Source organism: Xyrauchen texanus, chromosome 19, assembly GCF_025860055.1.
Source record: "Xyrauchen texanus isolate HMW12.3.18 chromosome 19, RBS_HiC_50CHRs, whole genome shotgun sequence".
Taxonomy (NCBI): Eukaryota; Metazoa; Chordata; class Actinopteri; order Cypriniformes; family Catostomidae; genus Xyrauchen; species Xyrauchen texanus.
The window spans coordinates 14,981,154-15,002,882 of NC_068294.1; the positions used below are offsets into that span (position 1 = coordinate 14,981,154).

Genomic DNA, 21,729 nt, shown 5'->3' on the forward strand with positions numbered 1-21,729 from the left:
TGGGTCTGTTCTTATCTAATGCCACAGCAATCAACCTGTTCTGTTACTGGAGTGATGCTGTGAACAACACTTTTTTGAAGTTTCCAGGAAATTTAATTTGAACAGATTTTTTTTTATGAGTGAAAAGAGTAAAGTTATATGAGGTGTGACTGAAATGTTAAATAAAATGATTAATAAATGTATTTACTAAATGGAGTTTAACCTTGGCATGTTGTAATGTAATAATAGTGATAATGTAATCACCACATCATAGATTTACACTTACCCTTTTACATTTACCCTTTTTTATTAATAATAATGGTGTGCGTGATGACGTCATGCCTAAAAAATACTTTGGTCGCATAAGTTTTGGTTTAGAGCAACAGAAATCTGCCCTTATGCCATTTCCAAACAGAAATATGTGTTTATCGCTAATATACCTCCCAGATGTCCCTAATTTTTTTCCACAGTTTTGGTAAAATGGGAAGAGTATTGAGACAATTCATTGAAATTAACCAGCTTACTGTCATTTTAATTTCATAAATAAATGCAATCAGAAGAGGAGGAATTTGCCCTTCTGATAGGACTGTAATATTGGTCCTGATAATCGGTTCCGACCCAAAAGCAAATCATCATGTTCTCAAGCTGGCAACCTGCACCAAGTAGTGGAGTAAAATTTCGGTCTTAGAATAAGTATCATCCATCGATGTGTATATGATATGTGCACAACTATTAAAGAAAAACTGATGCGTTGTAATATCAGGGTTTACATATATGATACATTACTGATATTCAATATTTTGAACTATCATCTAATCAAAGCATCACCATCACAACTGCATTATGTCCCGTGTATTTCTCCAGCGACTTTTAATGACCAACTGAACTTAACTGTCATCTAAAATTAATTTTAGCTTCAAAATGCAATTTAAATTTCTGAAGAAAAAGGTAAAGAGTGTCAGAGTTAAAATATTTAAACGTTTTAAGATTTTCAAAAGCTCATTTTCTGAAAGTGAACTCAGCATTGGACAAATAGTTCTGATCGTTTATAGTCTTGAAAAAGGTCTAGAACATTCTGAGAATGTCATTCGGATGACTTTATTATGTAGAGAACAGGGTAAGGCTAAGTTTGTGTAAAGCAAAGCATATATAGGTCTAAATATATATTTTGTTTGGTAATTATTTTTTTTAATTGAATGCTTTTATCATTTGGTAATTTATTTAATTTAATACAGGGAATTTTGCCGGCATTTTTTCAAAAGTAATAAAGATAAATAACAATTTAATAGAATTGGATTATATGTTCCAAAAAAGCACACTGATGCTTTTCTCATAGTATTGTGTATTTATTTTAAATTTGGACTAATTCCATCACTGTTGGCTATTATTCTGAATGGTGTGGAAAAGTTTAATTATTTTAATAAATAAACGGATGGATACTGCGATTAAATTAATCACAAACAGTGGCTATTTATTTGTTCTCTGTGCAATTGTTGATGTGAATGATACGAGATATTTGTGTTGGCACTCCTGGAAATGTCATGATGCAGATGTGTTTGCAGATCGGATCTATTGGCCGTTAAAATCAATCTATAATCACAAACAATAAATTGACTTTCAAGGATGTATAGGCCTACTGTTGTCATAATTACACATAATTTATGATTGGGGCAAACTCTGTCATGTGATACTATATTTTTGCATTTATGCCAATTTTTAGATTTAAATGAAACTTTCTTGTGTTTGTACATACACTAACCAGCAATGATATAAAGTTATATAAATTTGTAGCTAAGTGGGTTATATAATGTTAGTAGTGTAATAGTTATTTTATTTAATTACTTGCAAATGCCAGAAGATAAATCACACAACCACCCAGACTATTTCACAAGACAGTTTACTTTATTAAACATCATCAGATTAATAAGTCCAGGCTGCAATACAAATACTGGGATGGTAGCGGCAGAAAGTCTGTGATGCACACGTTATAAAAGCACACCAGTGAACTCTAGTCCCACTCAATTTATTCACGATTTACCCAATTCACTACAACACTATAATCACTGCACACCCATAGGATGCAACCACCCCTCTCCCCTGCTCCCTTTCCCAATACAGCTGCCACACTGGGGACAGAGACAGACAATACATCCATACAACAATACATAGAATCATTTAAAACACTTCCCTTGTCCTGGATTGGCAAGACCCCTCCCTGGGGTATGAAGTGCAGGAGAGGGTGATTCCCAGCAGCCGCAAAGTCACACCAGGATAATATTCAGTCCATGTCCTTTGGCTGTGTCTGATACCAATAAAGGCCACTGTCATGCACAATAGCCCTGTTACAGCAGATAACGTAATGACATTGGTCGTGACGTTTTCTTTTCGGAGATTCCGGTGACACTAAAATAACGACGACCCTAACTCAGCTTCCTCACGCACATCCCACGTCTAACAAACTTTCTATCTTCGTCTCCGGAGGACTTATTGCCCCCGAGAGCACTCGGGTAACATTCCCCACATAAGTCACCAGCTCCCTCCTCTCATTTGCCTGTGTTCCTTCTTAAACACTTCCTTTCCGCAACAACACCCAGGTGGAGGTAACCAAGTCCGCTGCTCTCTCTCATAGCCAATCTTGCATTCGCTCATTTCTCCCAATTAGAGACATCATTCCACATGTCACACTAACTCCTCTACTAAAAAGGACTTGTCCCCAAGTCCAGTTGATAATCCTTGGCCCATACTGGCAACCTTTTTGGTCATGCAGACTTCGTGCCATAGGCCATTACCCTCTCTACGGTATCCCCCATACCATCCTGTATTCCTGAGGGCCCAGCACAATCACTGTGTCCCACTGTAGGCCCTGCCTGCTGCTCTGCAGGTGCTAATGAACTTGAAACACAATTGGGATCCCTTTCCTCGGTGGGTTGGTCCTCCAACTGGCAGGATTCATCTAGTTTAGTCTGGACCATTGGCCGAGATGGGGGATCTGACTGTTCCAGTAATGGTGGTTGTCCATGCTCTTTATTTCTGAAAAATATTTTTTAAAATCGTATTTTAAACGATTACAATGAACCACCACAGTAGTCCTACCCCTTACTGGTCCCAGTTGATACAACACATCCGAAAATCGTTCCAAAATCTTATAAGGCCCCTTGTAATTTCTCTGGAACTTAAAACAAACTCCTTTTTTCCAAGCCTTTTTTCTAAGCCACACCAGTTCACACACTGAATAGTACTGTACCTGAGCTCGAAAATCAAAACACTTCTTCTGTTGCTTAGATGCATGTGACTGATGTTGCCTTACCGCCTCTACCACAGTAGATAAGGTCTCAGCTGTATGCTACACATATTCACTTGGAGAGTGAAATGTCTCTTCCAAGTTCACATACAACATAACATCCACAGGCAGTACCATTTCCCTCCCAAACAACACTCTATAAGGGGTAAAACCGGTTGAAGCATGAACCCTACTATGGTAGGCCATCATCACGTAAGACAATAAAGAATCCCAGTTTTGTTGGTTTTTATCCACGTAAAGTGACAACATGGAATGTAACGTCCTATTGAACCATTCAATAAGACCATCTGATTGGGGGTTATATGGGGCAGTCCGAGTTTTGTTTATCTCCAACAACTTACAAAGCTCCTGAAAAAGTATGGACTCAAAATTATAGCCCTGATCAGAGTGAAGACTCCGCGGAACCCCATAACGGCAAACCCATTCCTCAATTAGGACTTTGGCAACTGATTTTGCTTCTTGGTTTGGCAAAGCAAATGCTTCAGTCCATTTAGAGAAATAGTCGCCCACCACAATATAATCCCCATAAGACAATATAAATGTCTTATGGGGATCTGGGTATGCCAAAATAGGTGCAGAAATAAGACATGTCTTAAGAGTTACAAATGCCTGTTGACAATCATCCCCCCCAAAAAATGTCTTGCCCTTTTCTGTAAGTTGATGTAAAGGCCGTGCAATTTCAGCAAAACCTTTTATAAAATGGCGGTAATAGGAAGCCAATCCCAAGAAACCACGCACCTCTGTTTGGCTTCTCGGGACGGGCCACCCCCTCACCGACTCTACTTTAGAGGGGTCAGCTTTAACCCCTTCGGCCGAAATTACATGTCCCAAATAGTATACCTGCTTGGAAAACAGATTGCATTTATAAGATTTGACCTTCAAATTTGCCTCATTCAACTTCCCAAAGATTTGCTCCAACTGAACCAAATGTTCTTCAAATGGCTTCCCAAATATGATTATATCATCAAGGTAAACTAAACAAGTAGTCCTCTGAAGGTCGGCCAAAACTAAATCCATCAATCTGTGGAAAGTTGAAGGAGAGTTACACAACCCATAGCTTAGCACATTAAATTAAAAAAGGCCCTGTCGAGTAACAAAAGCAGTCTTGGGTTTATCTCTTGGGTGTACCTCAACCTGCCAGTAACCACTGGCGAAATTGAGTGTTGAGAACTAGCAGGCATTAGCCAAACTATCCAGGGCATCATCTATTCTTGGAAGTGGATACACATCTTTCTGTGTCACCTCATTTAACTTTCTGTAGTCAATGCAAAAACGTAAACTACCATCTTTTTTTCTAACCAGTACCACTGGAGCTGCCCAAGGGCTACATGAAGGTTGTGTGATACTATTATCCAACATTTGTCTTATACGGTCTGTGACTTCCTGTTGTAAATGCAAGGGTGCACAGCAAGTTGCCATCCTAATAGGTTTAGCAGTGCCTGTATCAATCTGATGACTCAATAAATGCATCCTACCCAAATTGGTGTTGCCTGTACTAAGAATTTAGATATAACGCCCCAAAACCTCCTGACTTGCACCACATTGTGCTGTCGACAAACCCCTCATGTCCAACCCAAAATGAGAGAACAGAGCATCAGCCGACCAAAGCACTTTAGGACATCCGACAGCCCCAGATCTTCTGCCCCTTCCCCAATCTCTATATCTGTGGCTACCACTCCAATTTTCATCCCATCCCATGAAGTATGGGAATCTTCAGTCACATTAATAACACGAACTGGCATGACACTTGCTGTTACAGAACACACAACACGTGCAACTAACACATCACAGTGATGCGGCAGGGATGAACACGGTTCCAACATACCGATTATCTTTCCTTTTGGAGCTCCCTCGACAGACCCCAAAATGATCACTTCACTACGAGGTGGTATTAGAGTGTGTCCCCGCACCACAATAGGCAATAATGGAATTAGTTGGTCAGGATGTAATTGCATTGAAAAAATGTTTCCCATCAAATAACAGCACTGTTCATGTAGATCTATTTTTGCCCCAAATTTAACCAAAAAGTCACTACCCAAAAAGACCTCTTTTGGATTAATATCTGCCACTAAAAAATCAGTGACCAATGCCAAAGAGTCAAATTGCCATGTAGTCCTCCACTGGCCAGTTACCATTTTCCCCCCATTAGCCACAAAGATATCGCCATGATAACTTGATAAATCACACCCCCCGTCGGTAGCTTTTAACCAAAACTGCTTAGGAACAACAGATACCTGTGCTCCCGTGTTTACTAATAAACGCGTTTCCACCCCTCCCAGTTTACCAAACATATACACCCCAGCACCACCATCCTGAAGGGGGCAGGCCAATCTAAACGTTGAATCGTTGAACCACACCTGACCTACCGTCCCCGCCCCTTCACGTTTCCCGGAACATATGGGCAATCTTTCTTAAAATGACGAGTACAGCCGCACTCCCAACATGCCTCCCCTCGCTCTTGATTCCCCTCCAGTCGACGCGGCCTTATCTCTCGTGGATTGGAGGGTTGATACACCTTCTGGCCTGAGGGGGGGGCAACGCACTTAATGTCAGTTCCTATAAATTTTTTACAGTGACTTGCAGGGTCTTGACCTCTTGACGAAGCCCTTCCACAACTACTAACAGCACTTGTATTTGACCATCGCTAAATGACGTCGCATTTTCACTAACAACACCGCACACTCTTGCACTAGAATTGGTATTATTGCGCTCCAAGTCCCTAATTAATTCAAGTTCTGAAGCCAGATTTATTGCACCACCTAACGTTGCTGGTTTGGCACTACGAAGATGAATGCGTGTATCAGCACAACCTATGTGTGCAACTAAATGGTCTCGGGCATGTAAATCTCTTGTTGCATTACCTACAGATGGATAAGCTTGCACAATTAAGTGCCTTAATGCGTTACCAAACTCGCACGCAGATTCATTGGGTTGCGTCTTACGTGACGTGAAGCTGACAGGATTCCAATCAGTGCTTTCACACGGCTCCAGACATTTGCCATTGCCATTTTTAATTGTCCAAAATTCTGTCTAGCTTCATCAGGCAAACCACAATAAGTATCACATGCACGGCCAGAAAATGACATGAACTTCCCTCATCCCAGCCATTTATTTCTGCTGCCATTTCAAACTGTTCTGACCAGTCTGACCACTCACGGCCAGTACCCGTAAATGTTTCAGGCATAAATACCGGACGGGGTGCAGCATTTAACTGTCCACTAATGGCCATTTCCCTTGATGCATTTTGCAATTTTAATATCTATGAATCTATCTTAAATAAATTTTTATCCCACCGCTGCCACCAGTGTAATAGTTATTTTATTTAATTATTTGCAAATGCCAGAAGATAAATCACACAACCACCCAGACTATTTCACAAGACAGTTTAGTTTATTAAACATCATCAGATTAATAAGTCCAGGCTGCAATACAAATACTGGGATGGTAGCGGCAGAAAGTCTGCGATGCACACGTTATAAAAGCACACCAGTGAACTCTAGTCCCACTCAATTTATTCACGATTTACCCAATTCACTACAACACTATAATCACTGCACACCCATAGGATGCAACCACCCCTCTCCCCTGCTCCCTTTCCCAATACAGCTGCCGCACTGGTGACAGAGACAGACAATACATCCATACAACAATACATAGAATCATTTAAAACACTTCCCTTGTCCTGGATCGGCAAGACCCCGCCCTGGGGTATGGTTCTTAAGGCATTGTCAACAGACTATATAAAGTTCATTTTCACTCTATTGATCATTAATTTCACATTCTGGCTCTCTTCTCACCAACCTGTCTCATGTATATATGTGTTAGATTAGATTTATGTTTAGAATAGTAATAAAGTTTGTCTGTGTTCAAAGAAACAGGGATGAGATTTTTTATCAAAATATAACACAGTCTGTTATATTTAGATAAAAAATCTCATCCCTGTTTCTGAAAGATTTTGCTTCAAAGCTGTACCTAAATATGTGTGATATTATTTTCAATAAGCTATGAGAATAATATCACTCCAATAAGTGAATTAATCATAATTCACTTATTAAAGATAATTCCTTAGAGTAGAATAATAATGTAGAATAAGGACAGTTTAATTTAGTTCATAGCTCACATATTTCAAGACCCTATATTCCCTTACTTATAATGGTGTGAGAATGAGGGCACTTTAACGGTTCCCGTCTAAATTCATCAGTACCAAATACCCTTACATATAATGACCTGTTTCTCACCCACACCTATCATATCTCTTCAGAAGACATGGATTAAACCTCTGGAATATTATGGATTACTTTATGCTGCCTTTATGTGCTTTTTGGAGCTTCAATTTTTGGTCACCATTCACTTGCATTTTATGGACCTACAGAGCTAAAAATCAATGTTTGTGTTCAGCAGAAGAAAGAAAGTCATACACATCTGGGATGGCATGAGGGTGAGTAAATGATGAGAACATTTTCATTTTTGGGTGAATCTATAAAGAATTTCAACTTGTTCAACTTGTTGTAACCTAAAATACATTTATTGGTGTAAGTTAATTGGTTAGGTTGATTAAGTCATATTAAATAACAGTTTTGTACTAAGTACTAAGTTGTTTCGACATTTTTTAGCTTACACTGAAAAAAATGTTAACCAAAAAAAAATCTGCATCATGCTGTAACATTTAAACTGATTTTATTCAACTAAAAAATATCATTTTACATCACAAAATCAAATACATTAGGTTACACCAAAACTTGTTTTTAAGGATTAGATCAAGTAGAAATAGCTCCTTAACATAATAATGACAGGTAAGCACTTTTATTGAATGATTCTTGCATGATATTGTCTCTCTGTCTGTCTCCTTCACCTGATGTATAATTGATGGATAAAGATCTGAACTTAGTCAGCAAGGAAGAGAAAGCTCAGTAATGGAAAATGAAAGAGGAGATAAAAACTGGTGCGTATTTGTGCGTCAGATGTGAGCTCCGGGTGAAGGAAAAGAGGGTATGCCACTAACGACTAAATCGAAAGGTAAAACTGCAGGGTTGAGTAGCAACTCTTACTGACTATTTTAGAAGGATATCTAATTGCCGATATCAATTGTTAAGGAAAATGTAGGTAGGGAGAGAGGAATTTAGGGAGGTACATTAAATGCAAAGGAGGAAGAGAGACAAGAAAGGGCAAGGAATGGGGTAATTGAGTATAAATAACCAAAGAGGGAAATTAGATCCTGTTTATCAGATAAGGTCTATTCCTAATTGATTAATCATATGCATTCAATGCCACGTGTGTGCACGTATCTTGTGGAGTGTCTGGTAATTGGTCACACTATTTTGTTTTCATTCTAGTTCCCTTTTATAATATACAATACCCGTGAAATGTTTGGACACACTTACTCATTCTTAATAATGACTACTTTCCACATTTTATAATAATAATAGTAAAGTCATCACAACTATGAAATAACACAATAGTAAGCACTGAATTATCTATTATTATGTAGTATTTTAATTATGTAGGCACAATGCATTTTTATCTACAAAACTAATTTTAAATATTTAAGCAGAACCATGTAGATCAGAAGTTTTTTAAGATTATGTGAAACATATATTCAGTCAAGTCTGAAACCAGGAAAGTTTGTTTTCCCCTCTCCATCTCTTGTTGAAATAGCTATACATATTTTCTTAAAGATATGAAAAAACAAAATAGGACTGTGGAGGACTGTGATGAGGAGGAGGGCATTGCCGGGCTGTGAGGATGCAGCCAAGCGCTGAATTGTCCTAATCATCCGGGAGGGAGATAAAGACGAGCCTGAGGCGCCAGTTCGAGAGAGAGAAAGAGAGAGATGCATGCAGCCCTCAGCAGTGTGTGTGTATGTTTGTTTAAGTTGAATTATCTCATTAAATTTATGTTGACTGTTCTGCCGGTTCCCGCCTCCTCCTTGCCCATCTTGAACACCATTACGCTCTCCAATAAGTGAAAGGATGGTATTTGGGGTAAAAAGCCAACCTTTTGAAAGGGCAAAACACCCCTATTAAACACATTCTTTTTCTTAAGTGGGGGGAATATATCTGTTATGAAAGATTTTCAAAGTGGGCTGAACTTGACTGATCCAATCATAATAGAGGTTAATTTGTTTTAGAATACTTGAGATGTTGTAAAATTACAAATGTGATTGAAATTAACAGGAAATTGTGCAACCTTTTCTGAAGTAGTTATTTTGAATAGGTATTATCTTAATTTGTTACTCAAAAAAGCATCTTGTTGTCTCAAAGGTATTTGATGGTAGTTACGTGACGGTCTGCCATGAGAATAAACAACCTTTACCAGAGTAAAGTGATGGTAGCCTGTAAAATAATTCCACAGTATTTAACCTCTTAAGAACCTTGCCATTTTTGGGGATTTCCGCCTGGATTTGGCCTACCCAAATTAAAAAGCTTCCCATTCCCACATACTTTGGCCTAAATACACAGTTTTGGTGTCATTTTACAGGAAACCCTTTGAAGTTGCATAAAACACTGCTAAAAATAATTAAAAAAATATATATGTTGTCTGAACAGTAATAACCCTCCTAAAAAAAGAGGCGCTTTTTGATTTTTTTTATATAAATTCATTTTTGAAAGTGTATAACTCAAGCCCTGTAAACCCTAGCAGCAAGCAGACAGTTTTGGCTGTTTCCACTAGATGTCAGCAAATACCTGAAAAGGAATTTTGTCTGTATCATGTTTTATTTAATATCTATTTCAATTTATTTGAAGGGAGGAATATTACCTTTTTTGGTGTACTTTCCGCCTACCTAAATCTAAAGTCTCCCCATACCCATATACAGTGCTATAAATGCAAAATCCCAGTGTAATTTTACAGAAAACCCTTTGTCATTACATAAAACACTGTTGAAAGTGGTAAATATGCGCTCTGGTGTCTGGTGAGACGCGTCTGTGTGTTTTGGGCACGTAACCTACCCAGTGATCACTTCACAGTCAGGATGCAATATCACAGCCCCTGATTGGTCTATTTGATCTTGAGAGACATTGCCGGAAAGCAGAGGGTCTAAGCTTTACGGCAATATATGCTTTATCCGGATCGGATGTTTACATATTTTCCTGGATTGTTGAATATCATATAACATTAGTTTGTGGTGTTTCTGCACTCGTGTGACATATCGAGGGATTACTTGGGCACACAACCACAGAAAACACTGAAAAACGGCTCATTTTGCAGAGAATAACCTAAGGTAAAGGATTATGTAGCATTTGTGGCTAACTGTGCTGTCTAGTGCGAGTAGCACGGCAAATATTCAATAATTTCACTTGTATGTTTACAAATGTTGATTGTATACCTCATGATTCATTCGAAGTGTATTAGATATGTGATTATACCTCAATAAAAAGACTTATTGGAACTTCTTACTGGCAATGAGAGCTTTCATTTGATACATGGTTTGTACATGTGCGTCATATTTGAGCGATATGAGACATATGTATTCAAAAACGCACATAATTATGACACGACTTTTGATGGGTGGAACTATGTAATTTATTGTAAATAAGTTACTTAGTGTAAAACAAATGCCAAAGTGATGCATATCTCAAGAAAGTAGACATTCTAAGCTTTCAAATGGTACCAGATATGAGCTCATAACTCCTCCGCATACATTTAAAATTGGAAGTACATTATTTCTGACGTAATTTTAAATCCCGGAACCGGGATCGTGGATTTTAAGATGTTAAAAAATGCTTAGAAGACACTAAAGTGGTACTTAATTACATAATAAAAATGATTCTGTGACTTCATCAGAAGGGCAAAGGTCCTACAACACATGACAATGGATCGCCAATAGCAATGCGTGAAGAGGCCTTGTCAACTGCAATAAAACTTGACTCACCTTTGCAAAAGCAGGACATTGTGTTCTGTTTTATGTCACACTTCAGACTATTACAGATAGTTTTCTAAACACATTAACAAAAATTTACAAAAAATGTTTTCTCTGTCTTCATGAGGATGGATTTTCTTGGTTTGTCCCCAGTGGGTGGTATGTGTTTACAGCCTACAGTTTGGTTTTAAGATTAAAAAAGAAGTGATGCTATTGTGCTCTGTTGAAATTAAACATTAGCTACTTCTTGCACAAGTACTTCTTGCACAAGTTCTTCTTTGAGTACATTTTAATGACGGCTATGATAACATAGTCATGATTATGACATGGGTCTGTTTGAGAAAGCACTGTATATTTAAGACAGAAATCTCTTTCTCCAAACTTATTCAGAAAACAACACCAGAACCGAGACACAGAGAAGTGCAAAATCTTTCTTCGCTGTTGTCATGATTGAGGTTTCATCCCCTATGACGGTATGTAAAAACAACCTAGCTCTGGATTTTTCAAATTGGGGGTGTTTATTTGGTTGGTTTACATTATTACGGTTTCATCTTTCTTTCTGAAGAATGGTTTGAAATCATGAGATTTAATGGTGATATTATAAAAGAAACACTGTCAATTTAATTAAAAGTAAAAGATTTCCAGATATTCTATTTAAACTGAATTTGTTTTGGATTTAGTACAATTCCAATTATTTGATTTTGCAAACACACACACACACACACACCCTTTATACTCATTGATATAATTTTGATTATATCTGGAGAAAGAAGTACATAAAAAAGGAAAGTTGAATAAAGATTTAAAAGATGGAGGTCTACAAGCCATTGACTTTGATTTCATAAATGGTAATTAACTGGTTAAAATCTTTTCTAAATAACAATAACCTTTGGTTTCATATTCCCTGATACATTTTAAAAAAATTGGGAGGGATAGAATGTTTACTTTGATGTAATTTCACTCCCCAACGTCTCCCTATCAAACTATCCCAGTTTCACCAGCAAGTCTTGTTGTACTGGAAGCTTTTATATAATCATAATTTCATGCCACATAAGACCCCAATATGGAATAATAGATATATCACAATAAGAAATAAATCACTGTATAATAAGGACTGGATGGGGAAAGGTATCTGGTCTGTGAGTCAATAGCAGAGGATGTTATATATCATATGATAATTTTTGTCTTAAATATGATATAACCTGTAATCGGAACATATTTAATTATAATTATCAAAGCTATCCCCAACACTATCATATGTCAAATCGAAGGATTCCTTTCAAATTCTAATCCCAGCACCCTGTCTCCCCCATCACTTTTAATTGGGGATGATAATGGCATCCTTTTTTAAAAACTTGCACTTTGAAACCCGTTTTCAAAAGTTTGTGTTTTCAGGCCCCAAAAACAACATTGTCGTGTAAACGAACAGCCAAAATGCATAAAGTTTTCAGTTTATAGTTGAAAACGGACTCATAGAAAGAGGGTCTCTCTGGTGGTCCTTAGTATTACATATTTTTAAATCCCCTAAACTAGCAGACATAGGTGCTTTTTATTGTTGGAATTTGGTAAGTTTAACTTTTTTACCACATAATTATTAATGACATTTACATTTATTCATTTAGCAGACATTTTTATCCAAAGCGACTTACAAAATGAGGAAAGATACAACATAAGCAATTCATCTTAAGAAGACAGTAACACGACAAGTGCTGCATTACAAAGTTTCAATTTTATTAGAAAATTACTAGCCAAGACAGAGATCATTAACATTTCCCATGTTACATTAATGCACGTTACACAATAACCCTATGGGTTTTCTTTCAACTGGGCCTTCTTGGTTTAACTGTTCATCAATGGGACACAGATTGCATAACTCTGTATGTTCCTAAATGAGTGTTTGTTGCGCATTATTTCAGAGAGCGATGACCTTTATGGAAATTCCATTATGATGCATAGTCTGCTCTTTCACTGGTACATTTTTTCATGATTGTTTTATGAGTGTTGCAGTTCAAACAATTACAAACCCATTAAACGTGTTTTAATGCAAAATAATTCTGCTACCAGTATTATATGAATACACTTTCATCAATCTGTTTAAAATCTTCTTAGCTGATCAGAATGGTACAGATTGCGAAGAACTTGGTCCTTCTCTGCATGCTGATTGGTTGCTCACAGGCTTTTCCATCCCATCATGTCTTTACTGAAGATGCAGCACTGAAAGTAGCTGAAGATGCAGGCAGTACAGACAGAGAAAGAAGAGATACTATATCCCATGTAGGTACACACTTCCTTGTACCTCATATCTGTAATAAGTTACTCTGTGATTTAAATGAATGCAATGCCCTGTGTTTGTCCCACAGGTTATTGATTTTACTCCACCATTGTGCTGTGTGGTAAACGAGAGTTTGCAGTGTCCTTTAACATGTGGAAATGCAACATGGGAAGTGACATACATCCTGACAGATGGCAATGGTTCAGGCATTGATTACCCCTCTTTTACTACCACTGGCTCAGGTGAACTCAATATTACCCTTGATATAACTCTAGATGAAAATGGTTACAATGCAACCCTTGTGACTTATACTGGCACCTGCTGCTTAACTGAGGTGACGATTACTGTGCTGGACAAAGCGGGGAACAAGGGGAAGTGTCCCTTTAACATACAACATCCCTCCACCACAATCAAGCCAATGACTGTCAAACCCACGTCCAGTAGCCCCACTACAACCCTCTCTCTTTGGTCAAGTTTAATACTAGTAGCACTTAAATCGATGCTGCTCTAAGATAGACATGCACTTTACATACAGTCACTTTAACCTGTACACTTTCAATTCAAATAATACACTTGATGATTTTTATAAACTACCCCCACACATGAAAGTCAAATTACACACACTTAATTTACATTTATTACAAGACGAAAGAACTTGGTGACAATATTAAGTGAATGGTATGGTATATAAAAATGTGACTACTGATTATTTTATTTCATCCATTGTATGTTATTTCATTTGATTTACTTCATATAAATACTGCAAATGTTAATGTACTTGTTATTGTTTCTATGTATTTTTATTGAGTCTAACCTTTTATGTTATTTTATAACATGTCAAATATCTTCAAAACGCTCAGAGAGTTTTACTATTTCATTGTTCATTAAAGTAAGTCCTTGTTTTCTGTCCTTTTAATCACCTTTGTGGAAAATTCACAATTTACAACATTCCACATTCCAATTCTAGTCAGAATTCAGTTTGGCCACGTACACACTAATAATAATAATACATTTTATTTATAGGCGCCTTTCACGACACTCAAGGTCACCTTACAAACAGAAAACAAAAAAGTAGGGCTGTCGATTTAACGTGTTAAATCAGTGCGATTAATTTTACAAAAAATAACACATAAAAAAAAATGTACGCAAATAATCGCACTTCCCCCAGACCATAATAAGGAAGATTCCTGAGAAATGCAAGCTTGTAGTACCACCTGTTTACTCCAGAGGGCAGTAAGTGAAATTTCAGCTGTATGAGCAACACACAGTTTATACAGTGAGAAAACACTCCAGTAGGCAGAACAACACAAACATGCGTTACGTTCTTGCGTTCAAAACACTCGAAGGAGCGCAAATGCGAACTAAGGGATCTAAAGATGTGTTTAAAGATTGAGTATTAAACTATATTTAACTTGACATGGTGACCTAAACTTTTTATGTTTATGATGCAACGCGCCCGAGACGCTACACAAGCATGTCTGACGCAGAGTGTGGCTGGATTGAGATGGTGCAAAATTTGGAAGTTACCCATAAATATTTAAATCACGAATAAAATCAAAGAAATTTCCTTCAAACTTATTTGTAATTACTACCTCACAAATTATTTTCTTGTAGAGAGATTTAAATGTGATGTTGATATATTCTGTACATTTTGTGGTCTGTAGGAGGAAACATTTTTTCATTTATTTTGGAGTTGTCCCTACTCGACTTGTTTTTGGTCTGATTACTGCAAGATTGTTAGAGATCATATTATTCCCAGCTTTCAACTTTGTTTTGAAAAAGTTTTTTTTTATTTTTTTTATAGCTATGACCTGTCTCTTCATAAGGAATATTATTTGATTAATGTTCTGCTTTTGTTGGCAAAGTTTAGTATTCATAAATGTAAGTATGGTGGTTATAAACCATTAGTTTTCATTTTTAATTCAGAGGTTCAGCAACACCAAAGAACAAAAAAAACAGAAAAGCTGTAAAGTGTATTGAAATATGTAAACAATTTGATATTTTTATTAAACTGTTTATTTATTCATTTTCCTTTTTGTTGTTGTTTGTTTTAATATACCTATTGGCTCTAGATGTAAATGTTTTGTAAGCATTAATAAAAACAATTTAAAACAATGTCTCACGCAGGTGTAGATTGACGGGCTCTTAAACAAGCCCTCATAATAAATCTCAAACTGACAAATTCACTTGTGAAATGGATTGCTGTGAACTGTATGCCAATGATTGACTTATGATCAGTAATATGGTTGTAAACAATACATTGTATTCTTAAGCCGCTTTTTGTATTGTCTTATCAATGATTAACTCTTCTGCTACAAGAATGGAATGCATTTTAATTATCTGAATATTTTATATATATATATATATATATATATATATATATATATATCATTTTTTTTATATTTAAAGATAACTATGTATAATTATATATTGATATAAATATGTATAATCTGTATATATTGAATTACTGTTATATAAGGGGCTTTCTCAGCAAATATTTGTATATGCGATTAATTAATAGGGACACCATGTAATTAATTCAATTAAAAAAAAATATCGATTGACAGCCCTAAAAAAATTAATCCTTGAAAACATTAACAATAACAACATTAAGCAAACAATACTATGATAGACAATAAAACATTGGTAGATTGAAGCAATGGAATGAATAGAACTGGAGGGCAAGACACACGCAGAGAAAAGAAAAACAAAGAAACACACGCCTAGAGGGTGTAACACAAGCGCACAATTGTTTGTTTGATTTCTGTTTGATTTTAGGAAGCGTTGGCTTTCGGAAAGAACTGGAAAGAAAATCCATTAGGGTGCAGAGTGTTCTCCTGCTGCACTCATTGTTGCATGTTCCCACAATTGTTTTACAAGTGTTTTAATTATGAGCATATTATACCAATCTATGTTAAAAAAAAAATCTTTGCAGAACGGTTTAGATTGCAAAACTGCACCTTCTCTGCATGCTGATTGGATATTCACAGGCTATTCTCCATTCCTACCGTCGTGCCATCACTGAGGATGCAGATATTAACGTAGCAGCAGATGCTGGCAGGGCAGAGAAAGTCAAGATACGACAGCACATGTAAGTACTGCATTTGTCTTAACTGATGGAGGTACTTGATGTAATACCACAGAACACCTTACTTGGGTTAATCACAGGAATTTAGATCCTAGTTAAACAATAAGTCCTCTGAATTACTGTTCTAATATAAACTGGTATGCCGCAAGATGACATGGAAAAAAAAATCTTGATTGAGGCTTTTCCTCAGAATGAGGTTTCTCTTCACAAGCTAAATGGCTATTGTCTCAATATATCCAAATATATTTGGATATACACCTCACTGACAGATGTTTATTTAGCATAAAAGCTATTAAATGTCTTTAAAAAAAGTTAGACTGTCATTCTTGTGGAGGCTTTAACATGAGTCCAATAGCAGCACTAAATCTGAGACAGGACTACCCCATGGCCACAAGTGTGTTTATGTATCTCTTGTTTTTTTCTACGTTGTACAAATTCAGATAATTAAATACATTTAATGTAAATAAATCTGCAAGGTCATCTTAACTAACGTTGTATAATGTGAAATTCACAAGTCATTTGCATTCCAGTATTCTAATACTAAAGGCATGTCCACATACTACAGACTGCAACACAACTCCCTGCTCAGCACTTTCAATTACAACATAATTCTGTTCTTCCATTAGTTGCTTGTTAGTTTTCTTGAGGATTAAGGCATTTCCTTGAATTCAAACAAAATTGAAGACAAGCCAAATTATATAACTAAAACTGCTTATCTAAAGGTTTTAAAAGAGCAGCAAGGAATAATTGACTATTGTAATCTGGCAATCAGTTGTCTCCGATCTCATGTGAGCCTTTTATACAGTTAGTCAAGAGATTCTGCTTGCAAAACTTTAGAATTAGTCAGCCTTTCAGGCAAGTTTTCAGGCAGTATTTAAACAATATTCTATTTTGCTGTATACACTCAATTTCAGATGCCATGATTGACCTTGTGGTGACCCCGAAAGCTAAAGTCTGGGCCCTTTATTTTTATCCTAATTTATTCTAGATCGCTCCTGCGTTGCATACATATGGTTTCCTTTCATTGGGACTCTATGCTGCGTGATGATGCAATGGAAACACATCATTGGTCACATGGTCTGAAACCCTTATACAATCATGTCAATTCATTTATCAATTCATGGGCTTATAAGCATCACATACAGCGCCATGCCTCAGATTTTCTTTACTTCAGAGCACAAATTATTGCTCAGTCCTCAAAGTGTGGATTAGTTCTCGCTTTTTGAGTGACAACACAAGAATACCTTTTATGAAATGCTTACCTCCTGTGTATGCTGTTTTATGTCTGGGTTTTCGCCATGTGGAGGCTGTGTTGTAGGGATCAGATTGCCTGCAGTGTGGTTTGGATGCTCCGCAGGAGGCTCGCTTCCTTCAGGGAGTCAGTCAAGTAGACCGCATGTCTGCTAGCACCACTTGACTCATGGGTGACCAGTGCTGAGACCTAGGAGATGGGAGGTGAACAGCAGGCCGACCTTCGATTCTCTCTTTCGCTCTCACCCAATTTGGCTCGAGGTTCACCAGTGGACTTAACAGGTGAACATTTATGTCCCAGCCCTGAGGCCCACACCATGGTTTCCTTGCAATGTCAACGGCAGCTTCGGATTCCAAAGACTTTGCCAACAGCCAGACAAGGACTTGCCTCCCAGTGGACAGGTTTACAGGCCCTCTGTAAACTACAAGGCCTTTTTATTGAACACCCCTGTGTCACAGTCATTGTTCGGTGTAGCCTTCTAGTTGGTGGTTGAGAAGTTCAGCCTGCCGCATTCCAGCAAATGCTTCCTCTGCAGGAGAAGGAAAAGCCCCCTGCACCACCTGTGTGCTCACATTCAAAGTCTTTGTATTGTCCCATTAGAGAGCCGCAATTAGCAATAAACACAAGTTTTGTGACCCCTCCGAAGGACTGGTAGATGCTTAGAGATGGCTATTTATTAATTTTTTATTTGTTAATTACTTAATAAGCTTGAAGCAATATTTTCTTAAAAAACACTTTCTAAAAGGCTATCTTCTTTTAATTTAATTTGTTAATGATAATATTAAAATTAAACTTTTAAATAGAAGAGTGTTTTTCAGTAGTATATTTATTTATTTATTTTACTGCCTGCCACACCTCCGTCGGTGCCCTCAGATGTCTAGCTATTGTGTCATCAGCTGGGAACCAACTTTCACCCCATTAAACATGGAACAACTTCTGGTAATGGGGCAGTGGTCAGGGACGTCTCACTGCCACACCCGCAACTGGACACCGGATCCTTTGGGTTGCCTCTCGTTCCTCCTTTCCTGTCAAGACATACAGTACCAGTCAACCAGGGTTCAATACTGCCAAAATACTAAAATACTTTTAAAACATCCTCACTATGCAAAATGTTTCACAAGTTTTTTCACAAAACTTTTGCACAGGACTGTATGTCCGTCCTCAAGGAGGTAATGGCCATCTCAAAAGGAACATTTTTCTGCTTGTCAAGGTCGAAAACCATTGACCAATCACTTCCATGTGCTAGGATAGACCTTTCCTCCCTTTGTGCCATGCCTTGTGCTGCACCTCCCTTTTTAACAAACTCAATGAACTTCCTCTAAGGAGCATGATGGCCTTTGTTGGCCTTTATTCTACACATCTCAAGGATCTCTGCCAGCTTTCATGTAGCCTGATCATACTGCCACCTGTAACGTTCTTATGCCAAGACGGTCTTGCGCCCAGCCAACATGTGCTGCAGATTTCTCTTGGGGCCTTGCAGAGGGGACAACTCCTCTTTATATACCACAGAGACAAATTTCCAGGGCTTGGAAAAGTGTCATAGGTGGATCATATTTGAAAACTTAGCCTGGTCTAGGGTATCTTCCACATGTCATTCCATCCTAAAATTCTATTAAATGCACCTTCCCATACTGTCCATGCCCATGCTACTGCTGGATGATTGCTCAAATCATATACCCTTCCTCTTTCATCTTAGTTACTTCTGTCACTACCATCGCTTTCTTCTGTTTTTTAGAGGCTGCTGACCACAGTTTGGGAGTCATCCCCTATCCAAGGCCTGCTCTTCCTGACTGGGTTCTTCCAAAAACTCTTGCTGCTTCATTCTTGAAATCGCCTTGTTTAAAACCACCTCTGCCTACCAGGTGTGGCCAGTTCAGGCCTGGGCTTGACAAGCCCTCACTGACTGGTCTGTTGGTTCCATTAGTTCTAAGAACAGTCTGGTTTTCACCTGCTTGTAACCCAGAGTGATGGACTTTAATAGCAGTTGTAAGGCATTTCTTCAAAACAATGCTTCATCTGCGTAACTGTTGGCCTTGGTGCCCATCCTTGCCACTGCCGCTGCAGTGATCTCACACATCTTTAGCGGTCACTCAGGAGATGACACAGTGTAAATTGGTGACACCAGACCCTGTACTTGATTCTTTGACAGATCTGCTGCTTATTCTCTCCCTAAATTTCGAATGGGCTGCTCTGCCTGCACCAAGATTCTTTCACCATCCACCTCAAACGATATCTGATCGCTACGAATAGAAAGGTTACATGACTTTGCTGGCTTGATCTTCATCCTGGCCCATTCAAAAGCTCTTTCAGTCTTTTTAAGGGTCTGTTTGTACATGCAGCAGTCTGGAGGATACATGTGACATCATCCTTATAGCTGAACAGTGCTGGCAATCACTCCCTGAATTGTGCATGGATTCCTCTGGTCATCTGTCTGGCACCAATTAGGATGATCTCGAATGCTACTCTAAACAGGATGGGAGAGACTGAAAATCCCATCGCAATACCTTTTCCAGTTGCTCACATCCAGTTATGTACTCGTGTTGCATGACATATTTTCATGTATGGTGGCGATCAACCAAGCTCTTAATCCACTCTGGTTCATGGAAAAACTCCAGTGCATAGCTGGCAAGCTGGTGTGGAACCGATCCATAGGCATTTGCCAGGTCCATCCATGGCAAATGGAGGTCTTTCGTGTCTCTCTTGGCAGATTGATCTGCTCCACACATCCAGGAAAAGCTGGTACGCCTGTATCTGACAGCTTGTGTCTATGTATCCATTCTTCAGTAGGTAATCAGACATCATCCTTGCTAACACTGAAAAGAAAATCTTTCCCTCCACATTCAGTAGAGCAATACTCCTAAACTGTCTTATGTTGTTGGCTTCCTGTTCTTATGGAAAAGTGAATTAAAATAAGTTCCATTTCTTGCTAGGGACATCTCACACTATGTAAGCTCTTAAATGTGAAGCATATTTACTATGCCAATTTGTAGTGAAATGCACCCACAGTCATCTTATTGCACTACTGTGTACTGGTAGGCGCTGCACTGTCTCTCACTGTGCCTATTGTCCTGTTCATTGTCAGAAATTTCTTGTACTGTCCCGTACTTTTTGCACATGTTCTCATGTGGTCCTGTGTTTGTCCTATGTTGATTTTATGAAGCACCATGGTCCAGGAGGAACGTTGTCTCGTTTCACTGTGTACTATACTAACTGTATATGGTTGAAACGACAATAAAAACCACTTGACTTGACTCACCACAAGGCAAAAATGATTTTTTTCCTTCAAATTTAGATACATATGGAAATTCAAATAAGTGGAGAAAATGACATGGACATTTCTTTTAAGGGTTAATACTATCTAAACTAATTTATGAATAGGATGCATCCAGATTTGATAAAATGTTTAAATACGCTGTGATTTTTCTCAAATTTAGAGGCATGCAGAATGCTGAATTTAAATAAGTAGAAAAAATGAATGCCAATTTCTTGCAAGGGACATCCCACACTATCTAGAGCTGCTTTTCCTCTTGAGGAACTATCTTCAAAAATACTGTAAAGAGCTCATCCTCATCAATTTCAAGTCCAAGGCAGTAACACAGAAAAGGCTTGACCAACACAATGGGAAAGTATTTAACAGTATTGTAACCAAGAACCATCACTTTAGCTACATTTTCCCATTGGTCTTTCATATCGTGTCTGGTCATGGGTACCTTTAATGTGCTTACTGCTGTACATTTAATGTAAAAAGTACCCCAGTACTCACTCAATGCATCTCTGAGAATTCCACCACTGTCTTCTCCTTTCTCAGTGCTGCCGTTAGGTAGGACCATCTCAATTTCTACAAGACAGTCACTGATAGATACTAAGCCATCTGTGAAAGCTGCATTGAGATCTTGGAAAATGTTTCCCCTGCAGAGCTTTAACTTTGTGGCCTGTGGCTTATCTTGCACAATTTCAACAGGGTCCATTGGTAGAGTGT

The 21,729-nt window shown here is 37.9% G+C and overlaps 1 protein-coding gene across 2 annotated transcripts; it reads left to right on the plus strand.

Annotated features, from left to right (window-relative positions):
* The first annotated feature begins 10,339 nt into the window (after positions 1-10,339).
* On the plus strand, positions 10,340-15,714 carry LOC127660028 (uncharacterized). 2 transcript variants are annotated; one of them, XM_052150079.1, is made up of 4 exons: positions 10,340-10,499; positions 11,529-11,611; positions 13,248-13,412; positions 13,499-15,714. In XM_052150079.1, the coding sequence occupies exons 2-4, from the start codon at positions 11,585-11,587 to the stop codon at positions 13,919-13,921; spliced, it is 615 nt and encodes a 204-aa protein (XP_052006039.1). In that variant the 5' UTR covers positions 10,340-10,499; positions 11,529-11,584; the 3' UTR covers positions 13,922-15,714. The 2 variants fall into 2 exon arrangements, with proteins under 2 accessions (XP_052006039.1, XP_052006038.1); XM_052150078.1 differs by lacking the exon at positions 10,340-10,499 and adding an exon at positions 11,205-11,297.
* The last annotated feature ends 6,015 nt before the right edge of the window (positions 15,715-21,729 follow it).